The 25,502-nt window shown below is 32.8% G+C and overlaps 2 protein-coding genes across 3 annotated transcripts in view; one reads left to right on the top strand and one right to left on the bottom strand.

Annotated features, from left to right (window-relative positions):
* The window catches only part of mon2 (Mon2 homolog, regulator of endosome-to-Golgi trafficking), a 60,765-nt gene that overhangs the window by 6,444 nt on the left and 28,819 nt on the right, over nt 1–25,502 (bottom strand). For both annotated transcript variants that reach the window (XM_067284924.1, XM_067284925.1), the window contains 10 exons: nt 23,583–23,758; nt 23,354–23,516; nt 21,850–22,113; nt 21,640–21,774; nt 21,428–21,562; nt 21,242–21,348; nt 20,918–21,115; nt 20,665–20,827; nt 18,286–18,426; nt 18,080–18,208 (listed from right to left, as the gene is read on the bottom strand). In XM_067284924.1, coding sequence (XP_067141025.1) covers nt 18,080–18,208; nt 18,286–18,426; nt 20,665–20,827; nt 20,918–21,115; nt 21,242–21,348; nt 21,428–21,562; nt 21,640–21,774; nt 21,850–22,113; nt 23,354–23,516; nt 23,583–23,758 — 1,611 coding nt within the window. The remainder of the gene's footprint in view (nt 1–18,079; nt 18,209–18,285; nt 18,427–20,664; nt 20,828–20,917; nt 21,116–21,241; nt 21,349–21,427; nt 21,563–21,639; nt 21,775–21,849; nt 22,114–23,353; nt 23,517–23,582; nt 23,759–25,502) is intronic.
* Nucleotides 1,564–4,414, top strand: LOC136987251 (D site-binding protein-like). The gene is made up of 3 exons (XM_067284958.1): nt 1,564–1,722; nt 3,235–3,469; nt 3,666–4,414. The coding sequence occupies exons 1-3, from the start codon at nt 1,650–1,652 to the stop codon at nt 3,928–3,930; spliced, it is 573 nt and encodes a 190-aa protein (XP_067141059.1). The 5' UTR covers nt 1,564–1,649; the 3' UTR covers nt 3,931–4,414.

Below are 25,502 nucleotides of genomic sequence, written 5' to 3'. Positions count from 1 at the left end.
AACTACAATCCTCCCAAAATTACATAACACATCCCCATCAATTGTACTAAGGAATAATACAAGGCAAGGAGCATGGAAGGTAAGATTACTTTATTGATTACACGCGTAACACTATACGGTTGGCCATGAGTTACCCGTGGGGGTTGAGGAACCTAGCATTACGTAACGTTTCAGTAAACGCCCACCCCCCTTGAAACGAACCGTAACAATTACCTGCATACCCACCCACGTACACGTTACGTAATTTACGAACGTGTAAATATTTCTGAGAGCGATTTAGAGTATTTCAAGTTATAAATCCCGCTTGCAAGCTTAAAATATGGTAGAATATTCAACAATTAAAGCTTTAACCTTTAAAATTCTATAAATTAAAGCTGCAGTTTGATCAGTCCTAACTGTTTTGAGAGAAGGAAGAAAATTCAAAAATATAGAAGTATAGTTGAATATATATACACATACACCTGTACATGTAGAGAGGCAAAAGGGGCCTCTCTAACCTGGGGTCCTACACAAGCTCCCCAAAGCCATGTAAAAGGTTTCATTCCACATTAAACTCATTGCACTATAGGGGAGTATATATATATACACAGTAAAACCTGTCTAAAACGGAACCCGAGTAAAAGAAAAACCGGCTTACACAGGTTACTATACACTCCTGGGTTTAGAAACTTTTAAGGACCTTCCAGAGCTTGTACGGGCCCTTTCCCCACTTTTTTTCGAACAAATACGTAGAATATTTAATAAAAATCAACGTCAGAGAATTATTTCCTGTTAGTAATAATAATAATATTAATTTAAAGGGGGTAGAAGCCGCTACAGATTCTAAGTTTTCCGATGGCTCCCCGAAGAGCCCCCTTCTCGGGACTTTTATAGTAATTACTTAAAATATGCACGCCGCTATATTTATCTCGTATTACTCAATACGAACAAAAACATCTTCCGAAATTTTTAAAAACGCTCGTACGGTAAACACTGCACTTTCCGAACGCACACTTTATCACGTTTTATCGCCAACAGGTACACGAAACTAGCGTATTTATCAAACAATCGATATCTGTTGACTGCATGATGCAAAATTAATACAATTATTTCTAGGAAGTCGATTGTATAACACCCACGTTTCGCCGAAGTATCGTCCCATTATTCGGCGCGAGCTAATTACCGCGAAATATTCCCGAGATTAATAGTTAATTCGCGCGCAAACGCGAGATTAAATTGACGAAATGCATGTCGAAAATAAACAAGGAAAAAACACCATTGCGTGCGGGAGAAATCGCGCAGAAAAGTCGTGACGTCCAGCGATTTCGTCAGCCGTGACGCAACACCCAATTACTGTTTACGAAACACCGGCCGTTTCCTAAAAGCGCGCATTTTTTTCCCGGTGAATATACACGGCCGACGTCACAACACGACGTTAATAATTAAACTGAGTGGATGCGAGTGGCATTGTAACAACACGGCCACGTGACAGGCGGCATATTTTTTTTTTATTTAAAAAAAAGGTCTGTAAACAAGTTTTCCTCCAGTTGCGCAATTTCGAAATGCGTAAGCCGTGTGACATCATACGGTGACGTAACAGTGAAATATTCTGCTTCGATCACCTTGCGCAAAGCCTTTCCGTCGTCAGACGAGCAGAAGCTAAGGTCGCGATGCCACCGTACAATCAGAGGATGGAAAACGCCGAAAGGAGGACCGTCCTGGTGTCACCAGACAGCGCAGGAGGTAGGATAGGATCCTTTATAACGTTATTACTTATATATCCGAGTCATATTATGTTATATAACTCGTATCCGTCCAGGATACTTAACTGACACATGGTGTGTGTGTGTATGTGTGGTGTGGCATGTCCCGATCGGCAAACTTTAACACGTTAAAAGTAACGTTGGAAAACGGTAAACTCGAATAATTTATTCGATTTTCCGGGCATTTAGAGACCAATATTACATTTATTTTTCACTTATATATTTTGGATCGGTTCCAACATGACGAAATCTTTCCGTGAGCCGCGCGTAACAGACATTTTTCGTGCGTGAATACAGTGTAGAACATACATATGTACACAATAAAACCTGTGTAAACCGGAACCGGATATTGGCAAGTTTCCGTTCCGAACAGGTTTCTTTTTCACGCGGGGAAAAAAAATCGCCCCGTTTCGAAGAATTGTATCCGCTTAGGCAGGTTTCCGTTTAGGACAGGTTGACTGACTGACTAGCTTTCATTCACCGAATATTAAACGTAATTAAATTTTATTCTTCATATTTTAATTTATAATTTATGAAAGTAGCGAGTAACTTTCTAATTTTTAACACACGCGAAACAATTGTTATACAGAACGTGCCGAAAGATTTTCGTTAATTTAATTAATGATAACGCTAAGATCTGGCGAATATTTTATTACTATAATCATTTTCTTTTTTAATTTAAATTTATATATATGTAATTTTTTAAAGTCACGATGAATGTACCAGTTAATTGACTCGTCATACGTCTCTTAATCATAGATACCGCAATACTGACTAATGCATTAAATGCCTAATTTCGGTTTCTAGAAACGGAACTGCAACCTTATTACGTGTAATAAGGTGTAATTTATATATTTAAACATAGCATAAATACCATAGTGTAGCCTAATCCATGTCTGTTTTGTGTACACAGTAGGCTACGTACAGTGAAATCTGTCCGAAACGGGAGAAAATCGTGCGATTCCGATTTACACAGGTTTTACTGCATATATAAAATGGAGCGTGAATATATGCTATGTATATATATATACAGGCCTAAAGATAAACCACCAAACGGCCACATGGGGAAACAGAAATGTACCGTTGTTTGGAGGTACAGTACATTCTATGCATTTAATTAAACATAAAAATTCCTGAAAAAAATGGCCGCTATTGCAGGTTCGACTGTATATTATCGTAAACATACGCTCGTGTTTTGTGTATAAAATGTAATACACCTACACTACAGAACGGCAGGCCAAACTTTCTCACGTCGTACACGCTTCGAGCCGCATTCTGTACCGAAGCTATACATAAACACTAATTTAACCACCGTATGTAACACAGTAAGGGTGTAGATGAGCCGAAGTTTGGCCCTATACACTAGTATATTATATCATACACACACGCACACAATTCGTATTACACAGGTAACAGATAACATAAATTTCGAGTGTTTCAAGTGTTACGTAACTCGCTAAACTCGAGTGTTTTTTTAATCTTAATTTTGCAGATAGCAGCAACGAATCCTCCGTATCGAACGAAATTGTCGGCAAACGGAACGAGTACGTGCCAGCATTTTGTATTACGCAGCCACAGTATGTTATTCCCGTAAGCTTCAATTCTCAGGAGAGGTACGTCAACGGTAAAATGCTCCCAGATAGCGGGGTTCCCGCGGACTGGCTGAACAAAACCGCAGCAGACCATCTCGGCAAAGTGCCACGGACGAATCAAGGCGAAAATCTAGCGTGAGTAGCGTTTAAGATCGGAATTCACCGGCGCTATAACGGGGTAGGAACTCGAGAAACCAGCAACCACGCCGATGGATTTCGTACGAAACGAATGGCATCGCCGATTTGTTGGGTTGCAGCGCGTTTCCCGTTAAAGCGCCTGTTGCGCGTATATAATAGCCAATTTAATTAAGTCACAATAACGCTTTTACAGTATCGTCCTATCGAATAAGAAGAAAAAGCCTCAGCCTTTTCCGGAAGAATGTAAGGACAAATTGTATTGGGAGAGAAGGAGAAGAAACAACGAATCCGCGAAGAAATCGAGGGCGTTGAGGAAAATTAAAGAGCAGCAGACATCGGCTCGGGTTCTGAGACTGGAACACGAGAATTTACAATTAAAAACTGAAGTTTCCCTACTAAAACAGGAACTAGAGAGACTCCAGAAGTTAGTTTACGCAAAAACTACAGTCGAAAGCTGATGAACGCAGTATTAGGGAATTTCTATTGAATGCCTCCGACCAATCATTTCCATCGAAAGAAAATTACCAAAATTATTTAAAAATATATCTTTTTTTTTTCTTTTCTTTAAATACCAATCATTATACACCAATAAAGCATTGTTCCCTGCACATTTAAAAAAGAAAAAGATAATTTTTCGGGGTACCGAAACTCCGGTGACGCGAAGTTACGCTCAGTATTGCACTCGATTGTGTAAATTTACGGTTAAGGCCGCGTCATAATTACAATTAACACCTTATTTTTTAATGAGAATTTAGTGTTAAACAACTTTAACGGAGGGGGAAATTCGTGTAACTTTTTTGCTCAACAATTCTTGTAAGCCGCCATGTCGGGAAATCGTTATACATACGCGTTATGGCACAGTTTATACACGTTTTCTGTTTTGAAGTGTGATGAATTAGGAGAATTTTTCGATATTTTAAAATAAAAAAAAAGTAAAAAGTTCACGTATATTTTGTCGTATCATTTCGTAAACGGCGCCGCGAAGAACCGCAACGCCTAATTAAAAACGTGGCGCTCTCGTATGCAAATTCGAAAGATCAATTTCGACCGTTGGAGGCGAAATGGCGTTAGCGATAAGGAGAAGATTTTAATTAAGATAATTACGAGTGAATTTTAGATTTACGAGATGCCATAAAAGCTTTCAGCGTGGCTCTCGCGACTCGTCCTTCCTCGCCGCAACACGGCGCGGTTTAAAACACCAGAAACGTCACAGGGGGAGGGAAAGTTGTATTATCCAATTTTCTAGCCAGCACTAGGCCTGTTTTACTGCAGCCCAAGTGTAAAGTTAACCAACAGCAGCCTAAGTTTACGTGATGAAAGCACGTGGGCACTCCCGTGGTCGGTGGGGGTCTCGACCACATCGTGAACCGTGTTGCTACTGTTCTGTACGACACTCGATCACGCTTAAAACCGTCGACATAAATAACTTTCCCGTCGATTACACAAAAACCGCGATTAAGTTCAACGAGAAATGTACTGTACATTGACACCATTCGAGCGGTAAATATTTGTCGTAAGAGAGATTAGACTATTTATCAAACCAGGGGCCACTCTGGTACAGTACATCATCTTAGCATTTTCTTTTTTTCCCCTATAAATAAATATTACGTCGTCGTACTTAATAGTACCAATCAATTTTCCCCTTCCGACTCTACAACACGCGTGCAGTTTTTATAATAAGGGCATACACGCGTGATTAACAGTTATGCAAGCGAGCACCTTTCAGTTTATCATCACGGCTCTAAATCGCCTTAACTGTCAAGAAAACCCCTTCGAACAAAGCAAAACTTTGATTAAATCATTTTTATGTGAATTAAATCAATAACTAGAGGCATCGGTGCGTTGTAGCTTGGTGGGGGGCCCAGGAGAATTCGAATTAGCGGGTACGTACAGTATTGACTCCAGGGAGATTTTTATTGGGAAAATATCCTCCTATAAAAAAAAATTGGTTCGGGACACCATATTGGTGAGGACCCAAGGAGGCAATTGCCCTTTTTGCCCGTGGGATAACGCGCCATCGTTTAGAGGTGTACAGATGGAGGATTTTGAGCGGTTTAGAGACCGAGCAAAACATTTTTTCGCCATATTTGGGCGCCATTTTTCCTCGTTTACAGCTGGAATTAATAGAACACGAGAAATACTTTCGAACGGATATTATGGGCACGATTAACTCACGCCTGTGACTAAGCTAACTGCTCTGAAAGTGATATCTGTACGGCGCTCGCTTGGTCCAATACTTTGGTTAGGAGCCAAAGTAACTGCGCGATTTTGTCCATCGTGTTTGCCATTCCAAAAATTACTACGCAACCGTTTTTATTGTGCGCAGTTTACAGCTGCAGAGTTAAAAAAATAAATAAATTACAAGAAATAAATAAATAACCTCTAATAAACCTTTGCGGTCGGAGACAAAAATCAGATTTCAAGCGATTTCAAAACCCAAATCGAACCACGTGATTTATCACAAATATTTAACCGTTTCACATTCCACGAGTTCACGCGCGCACAAATATTCTAGCAGCATAAACAGGGAGGGGCCCACTAGACCGGGCCCCTCATAACTCTGCAGATAATTTAATTTTTGAAAAATCTGACGTGATACACGCGTTTATACACTACACTACAACATATATAAATTTACTCTACGTCCACACGCTAATCCGGTAGTAGAGGGGTAAATGTAGGTTTGCACGTTCTAATTCGGGCCCCCCTGATATCGTTAATGTCCTCGTTGATATCTTATTCTGCTGTTTATTCTAAACAGCAACTGTTAATTAACTCTTTTCCTTAGATAGAAGTAATTTCCTGCAGATTTTCCCCTTTGTTTTAGTCTAAAAACTTCCTTGTTAATTTTTTTTACATATATTCAAGTGGAACAAACAATAATAAATTGCACTTCAATGGCGCAAGTTAATATTAAAATACTCAAAAGAATTGTACTTTTTCTATCGGATATACATTAAATTTAAGGTTTATAGTTACAGTAATCGCAATATAAAACAATAAAGGAGCTTTAAAAACATCCTGCGAGTGCCTGCATGCCTGATCTGATCAAACAATTCTATCTTAAAATGATATTTTCATCATCCTCAACCTCTTAGTAACAAGTTTTATTTTTAGATCTTTGCTGAATTATTCATTTTTTAAATAATTGCTAATGTATGCAGCTAAACAGAGATGATCCAGACAGATAAGGTCTCTCCGCCCAACAGAGGAACCCTGAAATTTAATCTTTTACACGAAAAGTATGGCACGAAAGCCATAATTCTTTTGATAAGTGGTGAAAAAAAAAAATCTGTTTTATTGAATTTATTCACATATTTCTATGGCTTTTGGAAAGAGACCCCACATATTTGTGAGTGGACCTTCTCTCAATCATATCTGAAAACATTCTGCCTTCTCATCCTAAGTATTACAGAGTAACTACCTTTCTAAGGAATAATAATGGCAGAATTAATTTCTTTGAGGGGGAAAAAAAAATTCATTTAAAATAATCTTAGCCTTGTAACTTACACTGAATGGTCCATAATTACAGTTTACAGCATTTAATATACAGTAATTAATCTCTCTAGGATTTATCGAAGAAAAAAATATGCAACTGTTAAGGGGAGATGCTGATTTGTAACTAGAATATAATGCAGATTCAATAAAATTATTTCCCATATTTAAAAAAATCTTAGCTTCGCTCAATGAAGGAAAATGTGTGTTCAAGGTTACTGATAAACTTGACTCTAATTACATAATATTAGCTGATTATGGAGATTAATTATAACACGATTGCATGATAACTTTACACAAAAAATTAATTGAAATTATTATTTAAACATTTATAATTCGACGTTATAACTGTCATCTTTGGGTCTGTGTTTGCGCGCACACAAATTACTTCAGCATTAAATTGTTCTAGCCGATATTTTATACCTGATCTTGCTTATGATTGGACAAATATTCTATAAAAGTACATTTATACATCAAGTTAATTACTGTTTTAATTTTATAAAGTTAAAAATATAAAATTTATATCATCGTGCGGATGGTTTTCCCCATTAAGTAGATGATTATCAGGTTATTTATTGAAGTTCTCATCAATCATTAAATAGAAAAATTACAAAATGTGCATGCACTGTAAGTAATAAAAGACCATTGATGTCTACACTATAAAATAAAATTCTTGTGAGAATAATAAATATGTACACTTTTTATAGTAAAATGTAAAAAATTTATTCTAAGGAACATCGGTTTCCTATCACTTATTATGCAACATAATATTACACTTGAACATAAACAAGTGTTCTGCTTTATGGGCGATGACAAAATTTCAATGATAAATTATTGTCTGGAGTTTTCAGAAGTAATATTTGATGGAAAATTCAGAAGAGTTTTAAGACATACTTGAAAACTTTATGATAATTTTAATGAATCCCGATATAATTCACTATAAGTGTTGATTTGTGTATTATAAATCTTTCAGGCTCCCTCTTAAGGATCTTATCATCATATAATTAAATCTGAACACAGGAAAATCGAATTTTGTAAAGGCAAATGACATCAATTTATGATAACTGGCGACAAAAAGTAATGCCGTATAAACTTTAATTTAATTAATCACTTCTTAGCTTATCTCTGTTCGAAATTTCATCATTATTTATGAATAAAATAACGGCCTTTTAAATAAAGATATTTATATCATACATAAACTGAAACCAGAACTGTTTTAAAACAATAATAAGCAATCTGAGTTAAAATTTTCACTATCACTAACAAGAAAAGTACCCAGAAATTAATGAAACTTCTAGAAAACTAAGGTACTTATATGAGGCACATTAAAGTTTGGCTTCTGAGGGTTGGGAAATACATTTACATGGGTGGCCCGTGAAGAGTTCTACCATTTTTCCTATAATTATACAGCATGTTTCTTGCAATATGTGGTACGATCCAAAAGTTCGGGGACTGCAGTAATCTATGACAATGCACGTATTTGAAGTTACAGCGTGAGAAATGGATTCTACCAAACCACCTCTACGTGTTCAAGTTAATTTCACCCATGTCATGTGATTAAACCGCAAGCGCTGCTGTTTTTTTCCGGAGATAGTTACCTTTGTTCTGTGATGTAATAAAAGTGGAGTTTCAAGAACAACCTCCAACATTTCGACTTCACCATGGTAGAATCACCGTACACCTTTCTTAGCAATTTTAAAGTCTCCGTAGGTGTTTTACCTAAACGCTGACAAAATGACCTAAAGGTTTTATTTGTTATAAGTGAGCAACTCACTCAAAGTCTTTGAGCCAGCAACAGGTGTCTTTGTTCCACTCCCAATGATTAATCAAGGACTGACAATCCTATTAAATGTATAAAACAGATCGAACAACCAAGAGCTACAAGTTAGTCAACATACCTGCATTGTGATGGGTTGACAAGACAGTTTTAGCCTCTGTTGCTATGGTATGTCTTCTAAACCTAATTCCCTTGGTCTTCTACTTTCCTAAATTTTATTGAGGTATGCAATTTTGGACCTAGTGCCTCCACCAAAAATGTGTCACAGAAAAGTGACAGAACAGAGTTCAGAAAAATACTTTACTTACAGGATGCAGACATTTCGCAGAAAAGAAATAGAATAAGCTTAGAATATCTAAGAACAAAAAATAGAAATTACTGACTCGGACAGTCTCACATAGGAGAATTCCAAAATCTGTGTCAAGTACATTACTACTCAAATATACCTGTTTCAGTTTTATGCCATTCCTTCATCCGGTCAATAGCTATGACAGCAGAAGTCCATTTCAATATAATTAAAATTAAAAACCATAATTCGTGAATACATAAATTTTTTCTGAAGCACAGCACTACAAATCATACATTTTTTTTTTCTGAAGAAAAAAATATGTATGATTTATAGTGCTGTGCTCCATACGAATGCATAATACAAAATGTTAATCGCAAACGTTTTACAAATTTAAATAAACATCCCTACTATTTGTCCCTCCTCCAAGTGTTACGAATGCTAAATAATGGATCCGATCCAACACGAGATTACTGTACTCTGTTCAAATGACAAAGAGGTTACTGATTCAGCAACAATCTAACAAACTGTTTTTATTTGCAACTATATATTTTTGTCGATCCTTACGGAATAAAACTGCATTTACTACAAGGATAAATGTGACAGATCTGTTACATCATTCAATTTATTAGCCGACAGTTTGCTAAACAGTCATGTATTATCGAAATAAAATTCTTTAATTGAATGAATATAAAACGAAAAAAAATCAATACAAAAATGTTTTCGTTTTAGTCTATTTTTAATTAAAAAAAAACACTATATATGCTTTTTGTTTTGATTCTTAAAATATAATTATGGTTTCAAGTCTAAATTACTGCTTCAAACTATAACAAAAAATCTTTGATTTGTTACGACAGTAACTCGACAATGAAAGGAACAAGAACTATAAAAACAAAAGGATGCAAAGATAACCGATTTGCCAGTTCAAAATAAATTTTTCAGATTTAAGATCTAAAATAGTTTCCTTTTTTACTTTTTCCATCCTGTGGACAGCTTTAACTTCGGTATATTTGGACCTAGTCTGCAATGAAGAAGCCGAGCAACGAAAAAGGCAACTCAATGTATCCGGGATGGACCACTCCCGTGGCCTTTTGATCAAACGGATTCGGTCCCAGTTCTCCCGGAGCAGTAGCCCAAAACCTTAATTACCTCGGCCATCTGACGGCAACCAAAAACGGTTACAGATGGTTCTAAGTTAGGTAACTGAGCAGTTGTACAGCAATTTTTAAGACTTACTTATTTAAAAAAAACAATAAAATAAAGAAAGCAGTGACTATGATAGCAGAAACAAACAGTTCTATAATTGTAGGCTGTAACAAAACTTTTTCATTTATCGATATTCCTTCTAAGCTGCGCGACGGTCACCTGCCTGCACACTCGACTCAGCCCGAGGGACAGTCAGGAAATAGACAGTTATTTGTAATTATTACATAGTTTCAGTAATATCTTGAGATAAACTCCAAAACAGTACAATATATATTTGTGCACTGTAATAATGATGCTAAATCTGTTAAAAATTTTGATTTCGTTAATTACAAGAGAAAAATTTGTAATGAAAGTTTATGGAACAAAAATCAGAGAGAGAGAATTCCTTATTATTTTTTATTTTCTGTAACTTTTAATCGTCTTATGCTGGAAATCTTTGCTAAAATATGATATTATTCAAACTTTCGGACGAAGCCAATGTACCACAGTGCATATAAGAGAAAGAAAAACTAGTCTTATTACGCACGAAAAATAATACACAGAATGATTGTAAATGTTTTTAAAAAGATATTAATTCAATTTTGATTTTGCTGTAAATATTATAAAATTTTTATTAGATACTGTCAATAAGTAAGATTTTATACTGGTATGAACCGTAACGAAATAAAAAAAGTACATATACAGCAATTTGAATGGAGAAAAAGTAAGATTCATTTACAGTCGTGATCCTGACAGATTTACGTACTAAACAGAGTCACTCATCAATGAAACATTGTCTTTTATCTTCTTTTTTTTTTTTATATAAACCTGTATACTTGTAATTATGAATGAAGGAGAAATATTACAACCAATTCACTACTCAAAAAGCTGTTAATGTTTTACATAATTTTTACAAAATAATATGTTTATTAAATGTAATTATTAAAGAATGCCAGTGGCAGGTAATCCGGTATCCTTTTATGTCCGTTAATACGTGAAGAAGGCTAGTTAAGTGGGTCAAAAACATTAAGTTTCACTATTCAAAGCATTAAAAATACGATTTTAATAGTGGGTAAGGTTAGAGGTTGTCGGCAAACTTTCAATAATTACTGACTGAAAAACTAAACAATTCAACGAGGCAGAGCATTTAGCATTTATACAACTTTGGAGATTTCTAATAAAATGATGGAGTTGTTGTGAGGAAGAATTAGAAATAATTAATTTTAATATTCTCGTACGCAGAGTATTTCTTTACATTGATTAGTAACTTAAGGAGTAGGATATAGTAAGACACAATTACATTCATTACGGGCAGACCGAACCAGAAATGAGGCCTGCCAGTACGGGTGAGAGATGGAAAACAATGCCTTAAGATAGAAGAAGGTCTGAATCTCCCAGAAGTAAATTTGATACCTTACAACATTGATTTACTTTAAAATATATTTTTGTTTTTAATGAAACGAGCTAACGACTTGCACTCAACCTCCAGAAGTAATAGTCTCTCACAATTTGGAAGAGAGGTAGCTATAAGAATGATACACTTTGAAGTACAGCACAGCATAATAGAACACGATTGCAAATATTCTGGCCATCACATTCTAATAAAAGAAAATGCTTTTTTTGCAGCTTTCATAGATTACAAAGACCTTTGCTGTACTTGACAATGACACAAACAAATAACCAGAAAGAAATAAACCATCTTTTGGTGTTAACCTATTTAGTAACAGGCAAAACCCATAGTTATTTTGTTGCTTTTTGGGAGATTAAATCCAGATGGTTGAAAACCATGAATTTTTCAAGGTGAGTGGGCCCAATCCTGATATATTGGGCCTCACCATTGTTAGTCTGGCCATACCAACAATAAAAGGCCCTCTTAATGCCCACAAGGCAAAAGGAATAAAAAATATTCTAATATAAAATATTTAAGTAATCTAAAAATATATATAACACACAAGATTTTTATCTGATAACTGTAGCAAGATATCAAAGATACAGATGATTAAATCTGTTAACCTATAAAAATAATTAACGTCTATAAATAAATTAAGATTTTTTCTATGGAATGTACGTACTATTACAGCATTATTATATCAGAATATAATAAGAATATCATTACTGCATTATTACGTCATACTTACGTAACAACAAATGTGTCACTGCAATTGTATAATCATTGCATCATAACTGTTGTATCATTTTAATAATATCATTATATTGTATATATCTTTAGTCATTATTACATTATTCATATTTTATTTTCAAATCTTTTTTTTATTATGTGTCACTTACAAAGAAAATATATCATTTGAAAGATGCGGTACGGTTTTGGCTGTTACCTGGCAAAAATACGGTATTATTGAATCTATTCGTTGCTGCCGACAGGCTTGTAATTCATTAAAATCATCTTATTTACTTCTAGGATAAATTAAATTCTCTATTAAAAGTGATTTTGATTGTTTTTGATTCAAATCCAACAGACAGTGTAATGGTTTTAGAATGTATTAATGGCAAGTATGATAATATGGGAGGTTGCAAAACTGTTCTTGGATGAAAATTTTGTTGTACAATGGCTGTCAACATCGTTAATTTTAATACTCTATTTTTATCAACTAATAAATGAAATTATGTATGCTTTTATGCAATATTCCATGTAACCTGAAGATGATTTATGAAAAAGATAAAAACATTTGTTTCAATTAAAAAATTGCTAAAATTCTAAACTTGCTTTAGAACTTTCTGTAAGATGTACGCTGCCTTTTTTTTAACCTCAGATGGTCCATAAAAAAAAAAACTAGAGTAAATAACAAAATCAATTTATTACCAAAAGTAAGGTACAAACATGTTTATTTTTCGACATAATCACTGTGTAGATTGAGGCATTTGTCATCTGTGGACGAGCTTTTCCATCCCCTCTTCATAGAATGTTGCCGCCAATGACTTGAGATGGGCCCTAACATTGTTTTGAAGATTGTCATTAGTCTCGAACCTCTGCCCTCCTAGCCCCTTTTTCTGTTCAGGAAAGAGGTGGAAGTTGCTTGGCTCCAAATCAGGGCTATATGCTGGGCGTTAAAAAGTGGTGAAGACTTCCACCCAGTTTGAAACTTTTTAATGTGTGAAGACTTTAATCCACTTTAATGTGTGAAAACATGGCTAGGAGGGCAGAGGTTCGAGACTAACTACAATCTTCAAAACATCGTTGTTAAGGCCATCTCCATTCACTGGTTGCAACATTCTATGAAGAGGGAATGGGAAAGCTCGTCCACAGATATGACAAACGCCTCAATCTTCACGGCGATTATGTCAAAAAGTAACAATGGTTGTACCTAACTTTTGGTAATAAATTCATTTTGTTATTTACTCGTCTTTTTTTTATGACCATCGAAGGTTGGAAAAAACCACCTTCGTAAATAAAAATTGTGTGTTTACTAATTTATGTAATATAACAAAAAGATAATTGAAAATAAAAGAGTAGCACTCAAACCAAAGACAATGCTCTGAAGTATTTGTAAAAAGAACATGCAGAGTGTTCTAGAAGTTTTTAAAACACACGCACAGAAGGAAAATGTTGCCGCAAAGCAATGCGGTCGAATTTAAATATTCTTTAGCTGGCCCAAACACGAGCATCTCTACGTTTTTAAAAACGAAAACACTTTCCATGAACATATGAATCCACAATAAAAACATTTTCAGCTTTTAAAAAATTAATAAAATTTGTTTAATGTAAAAGTTATCGTCATCAATTTTATAAGAACAAAATTTAAAACAACCTTAAACGAAACGTTTTGGTTTTATTTCGCTACTTTCTAAGTCTAATAATTCATATTCATTAAAAGTTTTCTAATTTTAAAATGCAAATAGTCAATTGATTTTTTTCTTTAATAAGGAAAACAAACAAGAAAGTCCATAAATTTCGAACTCCGACAGTTTCTTTCTAATTAAAATTTGAGTATCGAAGATCAAAGCTTAGTTTATTAAGATGCATATGTAAAATCAGAAGTGGCTTTATGTGTATACAAAAAAGGCAATGCCTAGAGCCTTGCATTTTTAGGGGGTCACATAAATTTGATAGTATATTTTAGTATCTAAATCATCAAATTGGCAATTATCGGAAATTTAATTGTACTGGTACTTGTTGTTATATCTACAAAACAATCATTTTTCAAGTTAAAACTGATCAGAACTACCTCCGCTCAACAGTGAGTCGAGAGAGAGACTTCACTTTTGATCATGTCCGCTGAAAGAGATATTCCTGCAGAACTGGAACTTTTTCTGTAATTGATTAATTCAGCCCAGCTAAAAGCAGAATTTTTTCCCCAAACAGTTTTATAGGTAAATTTCTATACACCTGTTAAATTTTCCAAATCATCATAAAACCATCGCACACACCTTTCTTACTTTATCGTGTGTTTTACTGCTTGTTTCTATACTAATTAACTAGGACATCATGCAACTTTATCATATTGCAATAGAATTGAAGTGGAGTCAGAAAGAAAGTGACAATCCTCGCACCCGCAAACCACAGATGAGATCTTTGCACTTGCTAACAATGATAGGCAATCCGAGAACAAAGCAATTGATGCCGATTGCTTCGTTCATTTTGGCACTATTTTCCATTACGTGCACACAATCTTTACCCCCCTTTCTTAATTTTTGTTTCCTAAATTCTGTTAAGCATGCTCAATTGCATCAGGGAGCGAGACGTTACTATTTTGACCCCATATTGTCTCAAAAACGAAGTCATAGATCTCCATTTTATAATTAGAGTTTTAGAGTAATCACAGTTAATGGAAAATGGCAATGTTTTATCAAAATCGATCCATCAGATTTTGAGAATGAACACAATTCTGTAAATCATAGAAGAGAATTTGCTAAAGCTTTGCCTTAAAAATATTCATATAGACTGAAATGTATCTACTCTCTGTCTCCACTATGCTTTTTAGAGCCTCAAAATAAACTTTGCCTAGGGCCTTATAAATCTTAGAGAGCCACCTCCGTGTAAAACAATTTCTACAAACAAATCAAATATAATAATAAAAAATAAAACAAATACGTATGACATGCAAGAGACATTTTTAAATTTGGACATTTTAGATCAAAAAAGAGAATGTAAATTAAATCTGTAGAAGAATTCAGCAATTTTTTACGCACATTCTGAAATAACAAGAATTACTAACAAATATTAAATAAACAATTTATCCGAAACAAAGAATTATCTGGAAATCTTATCTTTAAAACCTATAAAATAACCACAGTTCACAGAAAGTAATACCCATTCAATTAATGATATAAGATTTCACATTCTATCTAGAATTGTGTAATGTATTGTGTAGACTTTTTATTAAATAAGAAAATTAAAAAAAAAAATCATCTATTGCAAATGTTTCCTTGAATTTTCGTCACGTTCAGGTGTCTAGTATCTTTATATTCTCTCTTCAACTAAATCAGTTTTACTAGTTTCTGACTAATAATGGTAACTTAATCAGAAATCAAATATATAAATTTCCAGATGTCCGCTTAAAAGAATAAACTGGATTTCATTTTACTTTATGTTTTACAATGTTCTGTTAATCACACACATGTTTCATTTCCTTCGAAAATTTTTTATAATTAAAATTCTTCCCTACAGAATTAATCATTAGTTAAATCTTAAGGATTATAGATGCATGCGAGGATATGTTCCAAATGGTATAAAAATATTTTTGTTCATATTCGATAGACTATAAAAAAACTTTGGAGCTACCACAATATTTTTTTGCTTAACAAAATATACAAATACACATTATTGGCTACGAGAGTTTGTTTTTTGGAAGTGTAGGTTTTAATGGAAACAAACTTATATAGGATAGTTCCGAACTGTGGAGGCAAACTTCAGGAATGGATTCCCGGCTGAATAAAGAACAAAAAATTAGAATCCCATTAATATATATCCAGGAATGCATTGTGTAGACATAGATAACACCACTGGGCATCACAAACTGGATATAAGTTTGCAAAACAGTATGGTATACATACCTTAGAGTCACAGTATATGCATGTGGTCATAAATCAATGTGCTCTTTTAGATGTTTCGATTTGTGTCCAACCATGTGTTACAAGCTGCATTCACATTTCTTCAATATCCTCACATCAGAAACTGGTTCAACATATGACATTTCGCAGATGATCCACAAATAAAAAAATCACAACGATTAGGATCTGGCAAATCTGATGTATGGCCCCTTAACCAATCTATCTGTCAGGGAAGGTGGTGTCTAGATACCGGAAAATAGTACATTTCCGAACATATGTCGATGGATCTATTTTTGATCTTTATCCTGCCAGGAACCCACTCCCGTAGTTTGGAATCAGCCTGTATATTTAGTACCAGGATATAAAATACTTATCAAATATGAATATATTTATTTCGTGGATAGATAAATTTTGAATTACATAATTCAAAATTCTAAAAAAATTCTACATAATTTTTCTTTTGTTAGTTATAAATCAAAATATGAGATGCCATTTGTAATATATTGAAACTGATTTAATTTTTGTTCTAATTAGTTTAAATTGTGTATTATTTGGTATCTCAATCATCAAAAACTTTATCCTTGGCTATTCTCATTCATTGTCATATTATTTGTTCATTACTTAATGATGATAAAATTCATTACTTGAAATACACAAAACTAAATAATACATATTTTATATAATAATCTTTATAGATAATTAGTAGACTTTAAAATAATGATCTAAACTTTGTTTATCATCATTAAAAAAAGGCAAAAATTTACATATAATTCTGTATTCATTAAATAGTAAGTAATATTTAAGAATGAATTAATTAAATAGGATTTTCATAATTACAACAGACTCCCACAAACTTGACTTAATATGGATTGAGAAGGTGACAAGTTACTGAAAATGACAAGTTTTGCGACGTAGAAATGATGCTAGTCCAAATAGTAAAATTTTCGTAAAGGTATTATATGCATAAATTCGTATACATATTAGCTATGTACCAATAGTGTTTATTTCTATTTGTACTTAAATTTTAATTTTAAAAATATTGGCTATTTAGTGGCTATTTTCGAGTTAGTGACATTTGCATTTTGCCGACCTTGGAAAAATAGTTTTATTCTTTGTTAAAGTACGATATTGATGCTATTATCGAATGTTGCTGGTGAAGAACGATAACTTGATTAATCCCAATGTTAAGTTATAGAAGTAAAAATTGGATATCACGTTGTTCAAAAAAAAAAAAAAAAGTGCAAGTTTTTATGAAATTTTGAGTTATTGAGAGTCAAGTTTCTGGGACTCTACTGTAATAGAAACAATAAGGTTTGTGTATAGTAAGGCTTTATACAGTCGACACCCGGATAACTCGACACTCGTCTGTTATATAGTCAGTTTTTTGTGGTCCCAGCAGACTTACATAGGCATTAATGTTATTAACCTTAAAAAACTCTGGTTTACTCGACATCATTTAACTCGTTGCCACTGGATAAATCAACATACTTTTTCTGTTTCACACTTTAGCTGTCTGATAAGTCGACTCCCCTCCTGAAAAAATGAGTTCACACCGTACAATAAGCTGTGTGGTGCAAACTCATTTTTCAGGGGGAGTCGACTTATCAGAATTCTAAAAAGTGTGAAACAGAAAAAGTATGTTGATTTATCCAGTGGCGATGAGTTAAATGATGTCGAGTAAACCGAGTTTTTAAAGGTTAATAATATTATTGCCTATGTAAGTCGGCTGGGACCACAGAAAACTGACTAATTAACCTGCGGAGTCGACTGTATATCATATATCATGTTATCCAAATCTTATAATCATCGAGAATAATATAATATGTACCTTTTATATAAAAAATATTTTACTTACTTTTAAAATGGAATGTAAAACTTGTGATTGGATCACAATTTGTTGTTGAGCTGTTTGCTGATATAATGTTACAACCATTTCAAGTGATTTTTCACCAAAAGGTACAAAATTCATAGTAACCCAATCAGTCTATAAATAAGAATAAACTATATCAATAAGAAATTAAATAGAAAGAATGAACAAGAACTTATATATATAATATTTACCATTGATTGCTTAACATTTGGAGACCTTGTTCTTAATTTTCCAAAGGATGGAGCATGACAAGCATAACAAGAAAAAACTAATAACTGATTGAATATTGCAGGAATCATCATCTTTAAATTATCATGACCATTTACAGCTTCCTACATATAGATAAATATTAAAGTATCAGTAAGGATATATTAAAGTAATAAAATAAAGTATATCAAATAGTAACAGGGTAAAGGGTATATTATTAAGGCAGTAATTAAGTAAACTCTACTAATTCTATGAAGTTAATGTTCAATTTCTATCTCTAAACAGCAAAAATTACAATCAATTCAGCTAAATGTGATAAAAACGATTGATATAAATCTATTAGTCAATTGTTTTAAACACAGTCAACTAATCAATTATTTACGATCATGACAAACACTTAATTCCCATGCATAGTTTGTGGGCTGGAGCATGACGGGTCACAACTTTGCTGGCATTTATCATCATTTAACAGTCGTTATACCAAATTTTAGTATCATTTTTAACTTTTCTTGATATATATATATATACCACAGACAGTTATTGAAATTGGAGAGAACTTTAATTGGACTCGAATATAGTTGAGTGCAATTTATTTTCCACTTTAAAACTGGGAAATAACAACAACTAATATTCAGGCTAATATGATACTTAATGATACTGTTAGTACTAAATATCTTTATCGTCAAATGTATATTTCATTTTTAATTTAAAGGTTTACAAGCGAAATTCTTTATGTCAACAGCTATGTTTTTCACTCACATAACACACAAATTTTCAAAAAACAAACACACGTGGTATTGTTTCTATTCACATTTTAACACTTGCAATAATTTTGTATTGTTATCAAGCTTTCCAATTTCAAATTATTTTCATTTATCAACTTTTATTTCTGAAAGGAATAAAACACAAATTTTCATAACTTGGTATATATATTTTTTATGTTTAAAAACACGCACGACTTCCTTAGTTTAGATAGAATCAAACAATATGGTCAATGCAAATTGATAAAAAGCTATCGAATAATAATTGAATGAATTTATTACATTTAAGAAAATCATTGTTTTCCTAAATTTTATAAATATACAAATAAATAATCATCATGTTTTACTTAAAACTAACAAATAGTATTGTTGTTTGTGGTGCAATCCTTAAATTGTTACCTTTATAGCCGGCTCTAGATCAAATCCGCAATAAGATCAGTTAGTATAGGAGAGAAATGAGGAACGATATCCTAACCATAATAAATTAAAAAGATTTGAATCCAAATCAATCTCAGATCTTTCATAATAGTAAATTTATGAAAATTCATAATAGTAATTGCACTTCATAGTGCTTAAACAACAAAAATGTATAGCAAAATGGTTTCTGATTGACAAATAAATTTATGTATTACTGTGTAATCCATTTGGTAAAACAAAATAAAATATTTAAATGTAGAAATCATTCATATTTAGAAAATAACATATTATTATTATTGTACGAAACATATATTTTTAAACTGTCCTTCCCTGCTAATAGCATTTCTTCAGAATTACAGAATATCATGTGATGTTATTGAAAGTACTTTCAAAGTATCTGTATTATTTTTCTTGATGTAAAAGCTACTAACATGCAAAAACAATTTTAAAATAACCATTTGGAAAGAATCGTACAGAGTAGGGCCATTAAGCTGAGGACCAGTAATCAGCAAATTAGCTTAAGCTGTGCAAAAAGCCTGGATCCGATTTTTTGACACTATGGATCATACGGCCTGGACATGGCCTCTCAAACACTCGAGACAGGTGTTGACAGCGGTTATTTTGGCATTTCGAATGCCCGTGATTAACATGCTAAGCACTATCATGGATTAAATATTTAAATGCTGGCTTATAACTTCAAAGAGGTATTTATAGAAGATTAGTCTTTTATTTATCAATAAACAATAAAATAACTTACAATGAAATTCAAATACAGTACTAATCTGTTTTATCCACTCTGATTGTCAACGTTATGGAGGCCGTCATTGTAACCGATTCACACTTTCAATCTTCAATCCACGAACCACCTAAGCCACGATTAATCAATTTGGACCCTAATCACCACGGCTTAATGGCCCTACTGTATTTGAAAATTTAATTTGGTGAAATCTATAAATTCTCACTGGCATCCGTCTGTCCTTCCTTAATCTCTAGAACAGAGTTAGGGAGATGAAAATCAAGAACAAATAAGGAAAGCTTAGAGACAGGAGGCTCTGATTAACTTTATATGAACTTCCAATTTGGACCGGAAGTCATGTTATTTTGATTGGTTGTATATCATGACCAATTCATTTATTTAACATTTAAAACACAGAAAGAAAAAATAATAATAATAATAGAAATTACCTTTATTAGAATATCCATTGCTTGTAAAACAGATTCCTGCAAAGGAGTGAGAACTACTTCAGTTAACGAAGGTAAAATAAAAGGCGACGCTTCACCATGAACGGGAACTGCAATAGCATTCTGCAGAACCGTAGAGAGTTTTTGTAAATCTAAAGCTACAAATCTAATAAAATTATACAATAGTTAAGTAAATCAATACACAACAAAATTTAATTTCAATAGAAAATATAATGAAATTAAAAAAAAAAATCACCTGTTTTTTATATGTTGGAATAAATATGGAAATATTTGAATGAGGGCAGTTAAAAATGGTTGCGACGGTATGTAAAGAAGAGAAAAATCATTCCGAATGTTAGCGTCGTCGACTAATTTATCGGGAGGCGGCTTAGTACTTTCTATTCCTATATTGTACCAGACTTTCCAAGCTGTGATCCATGGTGTTAAATTATCTCTAAAATCAGAATATTAAGACTTAAAATCAGAATGTTTTATTTATTTTTAGAATTTATCGAATTAGAATTTTTTTAAATTTTGAATTGAACTCTTAGAATTTATTGGGTGTATTATATTTACTTACATTTTCTGTGGGTCAGTTTTTACTTCTGTTTGAATTTTTCCATCAATATTCGGATATCTACTGATATTTAATATTTCTTGAAAACTTTTCAGTGCAGAAAATGAAACCTAAAAGTTAAGATTTAAAAATGTTTAAAATATTTATGCAAAAAGTTTCTTATTTAATATCTAAATTATAAAGTAATACTTCATTATTTTTGCTAAGCGAAGAACTCTCGATGAACTCTAAGAGGAGAGCCCAAGCTCTCGGAAAATCTCCGAGATTCTGAAGGATCTCTCTCTTAGTGTGAAACATCCTCGCCACCCCCGAAAGAGTAAGAACCTAAAAACCGGTAAAAACATTAGTTTTTTTTAAAAATAAATAAGTGCAATTACAATAAAAATAATATAATAAATTACTTGAGTCTCAGCCCATTGTTTCTGAGCAGTATTTCTGGAATGATGAATAAGAATATTTCCTCCCATATCACTTATTTTATCTGTAGATGCAGAACCAGAAAGCGTTCTAACTCTATCCAGCAATGGAAATAATACCTAGCCATGAAATCTCGTATGAAATTTGCACAAAAATAAATGCAATTTACAGACGTTAAGTAAATCTTATTATACCTGCCACAGCACAACTTGCCAAGTCTGTTGCTGTAGTAGTGAGCCGTGCGCTCCGATTGTAGAAAATAAAGTCTGCCCCGCACTTTTCCTTACGGCGGGTCTCGAATCGACGCACAAGTCTCCCAAACAAGTGAAGAGACACATCCACAGATTGTCAAACGGAGGAAGGGAACTTGACTGATTGGCAACAGAATCGTCCATATTTTCGTCTAATAGTTTATGTATTTTTTCTTGATTTTGAAATAAATAGTCTGCGATATTCCACTAGAAAAAAAGTACAGATGTGATATTAAATAAAAGTATAGTTTAGATTATGTTTGTATAATAATAAAATGACTAGTTTTATGAATGGAGAAAACAAGTATATACAAAACGAAGATTCAGATACAAACCTGTATTTACATAACATTTTTAATAAATGTTAATTTTTTATTTGATTTTATATCTTAAAATTAAATATAAATTAAGTATTTCCCACATTTTAAATTTGAAAGTTTGAAAGAGCTCTTGTTTGACTTTCCCAGCAATCGAACAGAAAGTTAAGGGGATCGGAAGTATGATAATTTTGAATTAAACAACAATATAAAATTGAAACGATAACAAAAGCTTGCCAAGTTTCAAAATTTTTGGTTCATCCAGTCCTAAGATACAATGAAAAATAGATACTAACATGTGCACATGCACACAGAAGCATTATTGCCACTTAAGCTGACACACAAATTGTTATTTAAGTAAATATTTCCTACAAGAAGCATTGCCTAAATTGGCCAGGAAAGAATTGATTTCAACCTCGCTGGCTTACTATGGGCACTAAACTGCAAAGAGGAGACCGGAAAATAAATTATTACTAGACTACAGAAGTGTACGAGAAGAGTTTGGTATAGAATACCTGAAGAAACGCATTGCTCTATGCCAAACACCGCAAAGCTGTTAGTAAGACTCGAGGTGGATCTACGAAGTAATACTTCACAGCTTTAATCCCATTTAGCAAGAAATAACTATTCATGTTATATTTTTAGGTCTACTTATGCTGTGAACCCTTTTTTCACTTCCAGAAGTATGAACAAGTTCCCGAGACAATGATCATTAACAGATTGGATGCTACGATGTAAAAATAGCATTTTTTGGGCTTAATAATCTTGATTTCTTCTCCTCTTTCCTGTACTAAATATATTACCTTCACAAATTGCAATCATAGCTTAACAACGCTACTTTACACACATGTTGAACACTTTTTAAGTCTACATTATAGATAATACAATTTTCGTAACTACTACTGCATGAAGTATATTACATAACAAAGGCAAACTTATTAAACAATCCCAATGAATTTAACAAAAAAAAATAACAACAGATATATTTAAACAGAAATAAGATCTAATATATCATATCTAATGCACTAATTAAAATATATACTTCATTCCAAATACAATTTTCACATGTACAACTGCTTAAAAACATTACTTATTTCCTAATAAAACAAAAAACACTACTCAGAACATACCAGCAATCCAACAGCAGTTAACGAAACATTTAATTCTTGGCTCTGCGAACCAAATTTTGCAGCCGTATCCACACACTGTCTTAGGCACATACATGGCATAATTGGCAGATAATCAGCAACAATAAATTGAAGGCACTGAAATGCTGAGCGGATCAATTCTTCTCTGAAATTATAATTTACTGTGATCAAAGGTAACCGAATCGGTATTTATTTAAACGAAAATTTTTACCCCTGTGCTTCCGAGATGGCCGCAATGATGTCCAAGATCTGCGGCCATCCGCTTGAAATAAACTCTCCTGTACTGTGAAGAACTTGCAGGGCGCAGTCTAACTGCTTCTGTCTAATGTCTGGATGAGGTATGTTAGAGAGTTCTTGCAGAGGAGTTAATAAAAGTATTTGTAATTTCTGAAATCATTTTAAATATATTTACAAGCTTGAATATTGTGTAAAGTTTATTGATTTAATAACAAAATACTTATAATTAAAGAACAAATATTTCTCATAATAACTCTTACATTAAAACAAAGCACATAGGAGATAAGAAATTATAAAGCAAAGTCCTGTACGATGTGGGGCTTACGTACTTCTAAGCCCCACATTGTACAGGACATTAAGCATTTAACGTACACCTTTAGTGTATGTTAAATGCTTGATATTTTATATATTTATGTTCTATGCTGAAAACTATGTATATAACTGTTATAACTTATTTTGTGTTTACTTGAATTTCAATTATAAATATTACAGATAAACGAATATCACTTCTCGAATTTAAATATCCCAAATACTTATTACTTTATATGGCTTATTCAGTTAATAATTTCATTTAATATTTATTATTTTATTTATTTCAGTACATTAATAATACCAAATTACTTAATATCTAATTATTAATAATAGCCAAATTAATTACGGCTATTGTTTGGTTTAGTATCAATGCATCGGGCTCTGGGAATTTATTATAATTATTATTTTTTCATTACTACAATAAAGTTTTTTTACTTTATTGATTATAAAAATTTTATTCATAGTTTATAATTTTGGCAGTTATATTTTTATTAAAATATATTTAAGTGCACATCAAAGGCTATATGGGAAATTATAATTCTAGAATGTAGAGAGAAAGAAAATTTTTAAGTGCATCTAATTCTAAAAACTGTAAAAAACTAAACATATGGAATAACTATTTAAAAAACAACAAATTTCCTTTGAATTAATTTTGCAATTATTTAAAATAAGAAAATGTGTCTTTGAAATTATCTATTAACAGTTGATCAATTCAATTAAAAAAACTGTGATTAAAAATTTTTGGCCTGAAAATTTTGATCATTGACACATTTTAACAGACTCAATCTAAATTTTCACATTTAAACATGTTTATATCATACATTATACAATTTTTTTTTTTACTTTTCGTCCCTGTGGCAACTAAGAAAACATGTTTTTCCAGGCCTGCAATACGGGCAGTCGGGTGGCAAGAGACAAGCCCGACGTATTTAAAATAAACTGACCAGAAAAATTTTCTGGGATGTTTTGCTTGCTTGGATTCGACCCCGAATCCTCCAGAGTGGTAAGCTGACACCTGCCGTCCAGTTGGCCAAATATACAAATTAGACAACACGTTTCAAAATACAGACTTATGTCCATATTTGCAACCAAGAATCAAAATTTAGAAGTTAATAAGTGCTCAGGTATTTAAAGTGAATGTTAACTAGTTAATTTTAATTCTCTGTCTTTGGTTGTGTGGGCATAACAAGTAAGCTGTGCTATTGGTTAGCTTCTAATTATCCAAATTTCCTTCTGTTAAGACGAAACTAAAAAAATTTGGCTGTCTACCTAACATTAGTGTCTATGGGTAATTTTTGTTTAGGTTTATTTTAGTTGTTTTATCATCTGGTATTCTTATTTGGTAAAATCGATGATTTGTGTAACTCAAAAGCAACAAAATATTAATTATTATTATTATTATTATTATTATTATTATGTTGGGTTAAGTGAGATATACTCGGTTAACACCGGTGGCTGTGTGCTATGCCGAACCAAATTCAAGGCATAGTGACCAAAACAAAAATTAAGGAAGTGTATCAGTGTGTGTGTGTGTCTGAATTCAGGAATTTCCTCACAATATGATATGTATTCAATATAGTGG

The sequence above is a fragment of the Centruroides vittatus genome, unplaced genomic scaffold, assembly GCF_030686945.1.
Source record: "Centruroides vittatus isolate TY-2023 unplaced genomic scaffold, ASM3068694v2 scaffold_149, whole genome shotgun sequence".
In the NCBI taxonomy this organism is placed as follows: domain Eukaryota; kingdom Metazoa; phylum Arthropoda; class Arachnida; order Scorpiones; family Buthidae; genus Centruroides; species Centruroides vittatus.
This window is presented reverse-complemented; position numbering and strand designations above follow the sequence as displayed.

What these genes read in the sequence shown, in the direction of transcription:
- LOC136987251 (XM_067284958.1), top strand. Translation starts at nt 1,650, where the DNA reads ATGCCACCGTACAATCAGAGGATGGAAAACGCCGAAAGGAGGACCGTC. An exon ending in GTCACCAGACAGCGCAGGAG is followed by an intron (nt 1,723 to 3,234) that starts GTAGGATAGGAT and finishes TTAATTTTGCAG; the next exon opens with ATAGCAGCAACGAATCCTCC. An exon ending in AATCAAGGCGAAAATCTAGC is followed by an intron (nt 3,470 to 3,665) that starts GTGAGTAGCGTT and finishes ACGCTTTTACAG; the next exon opens with TATCGTCCTATCGAATAAGA.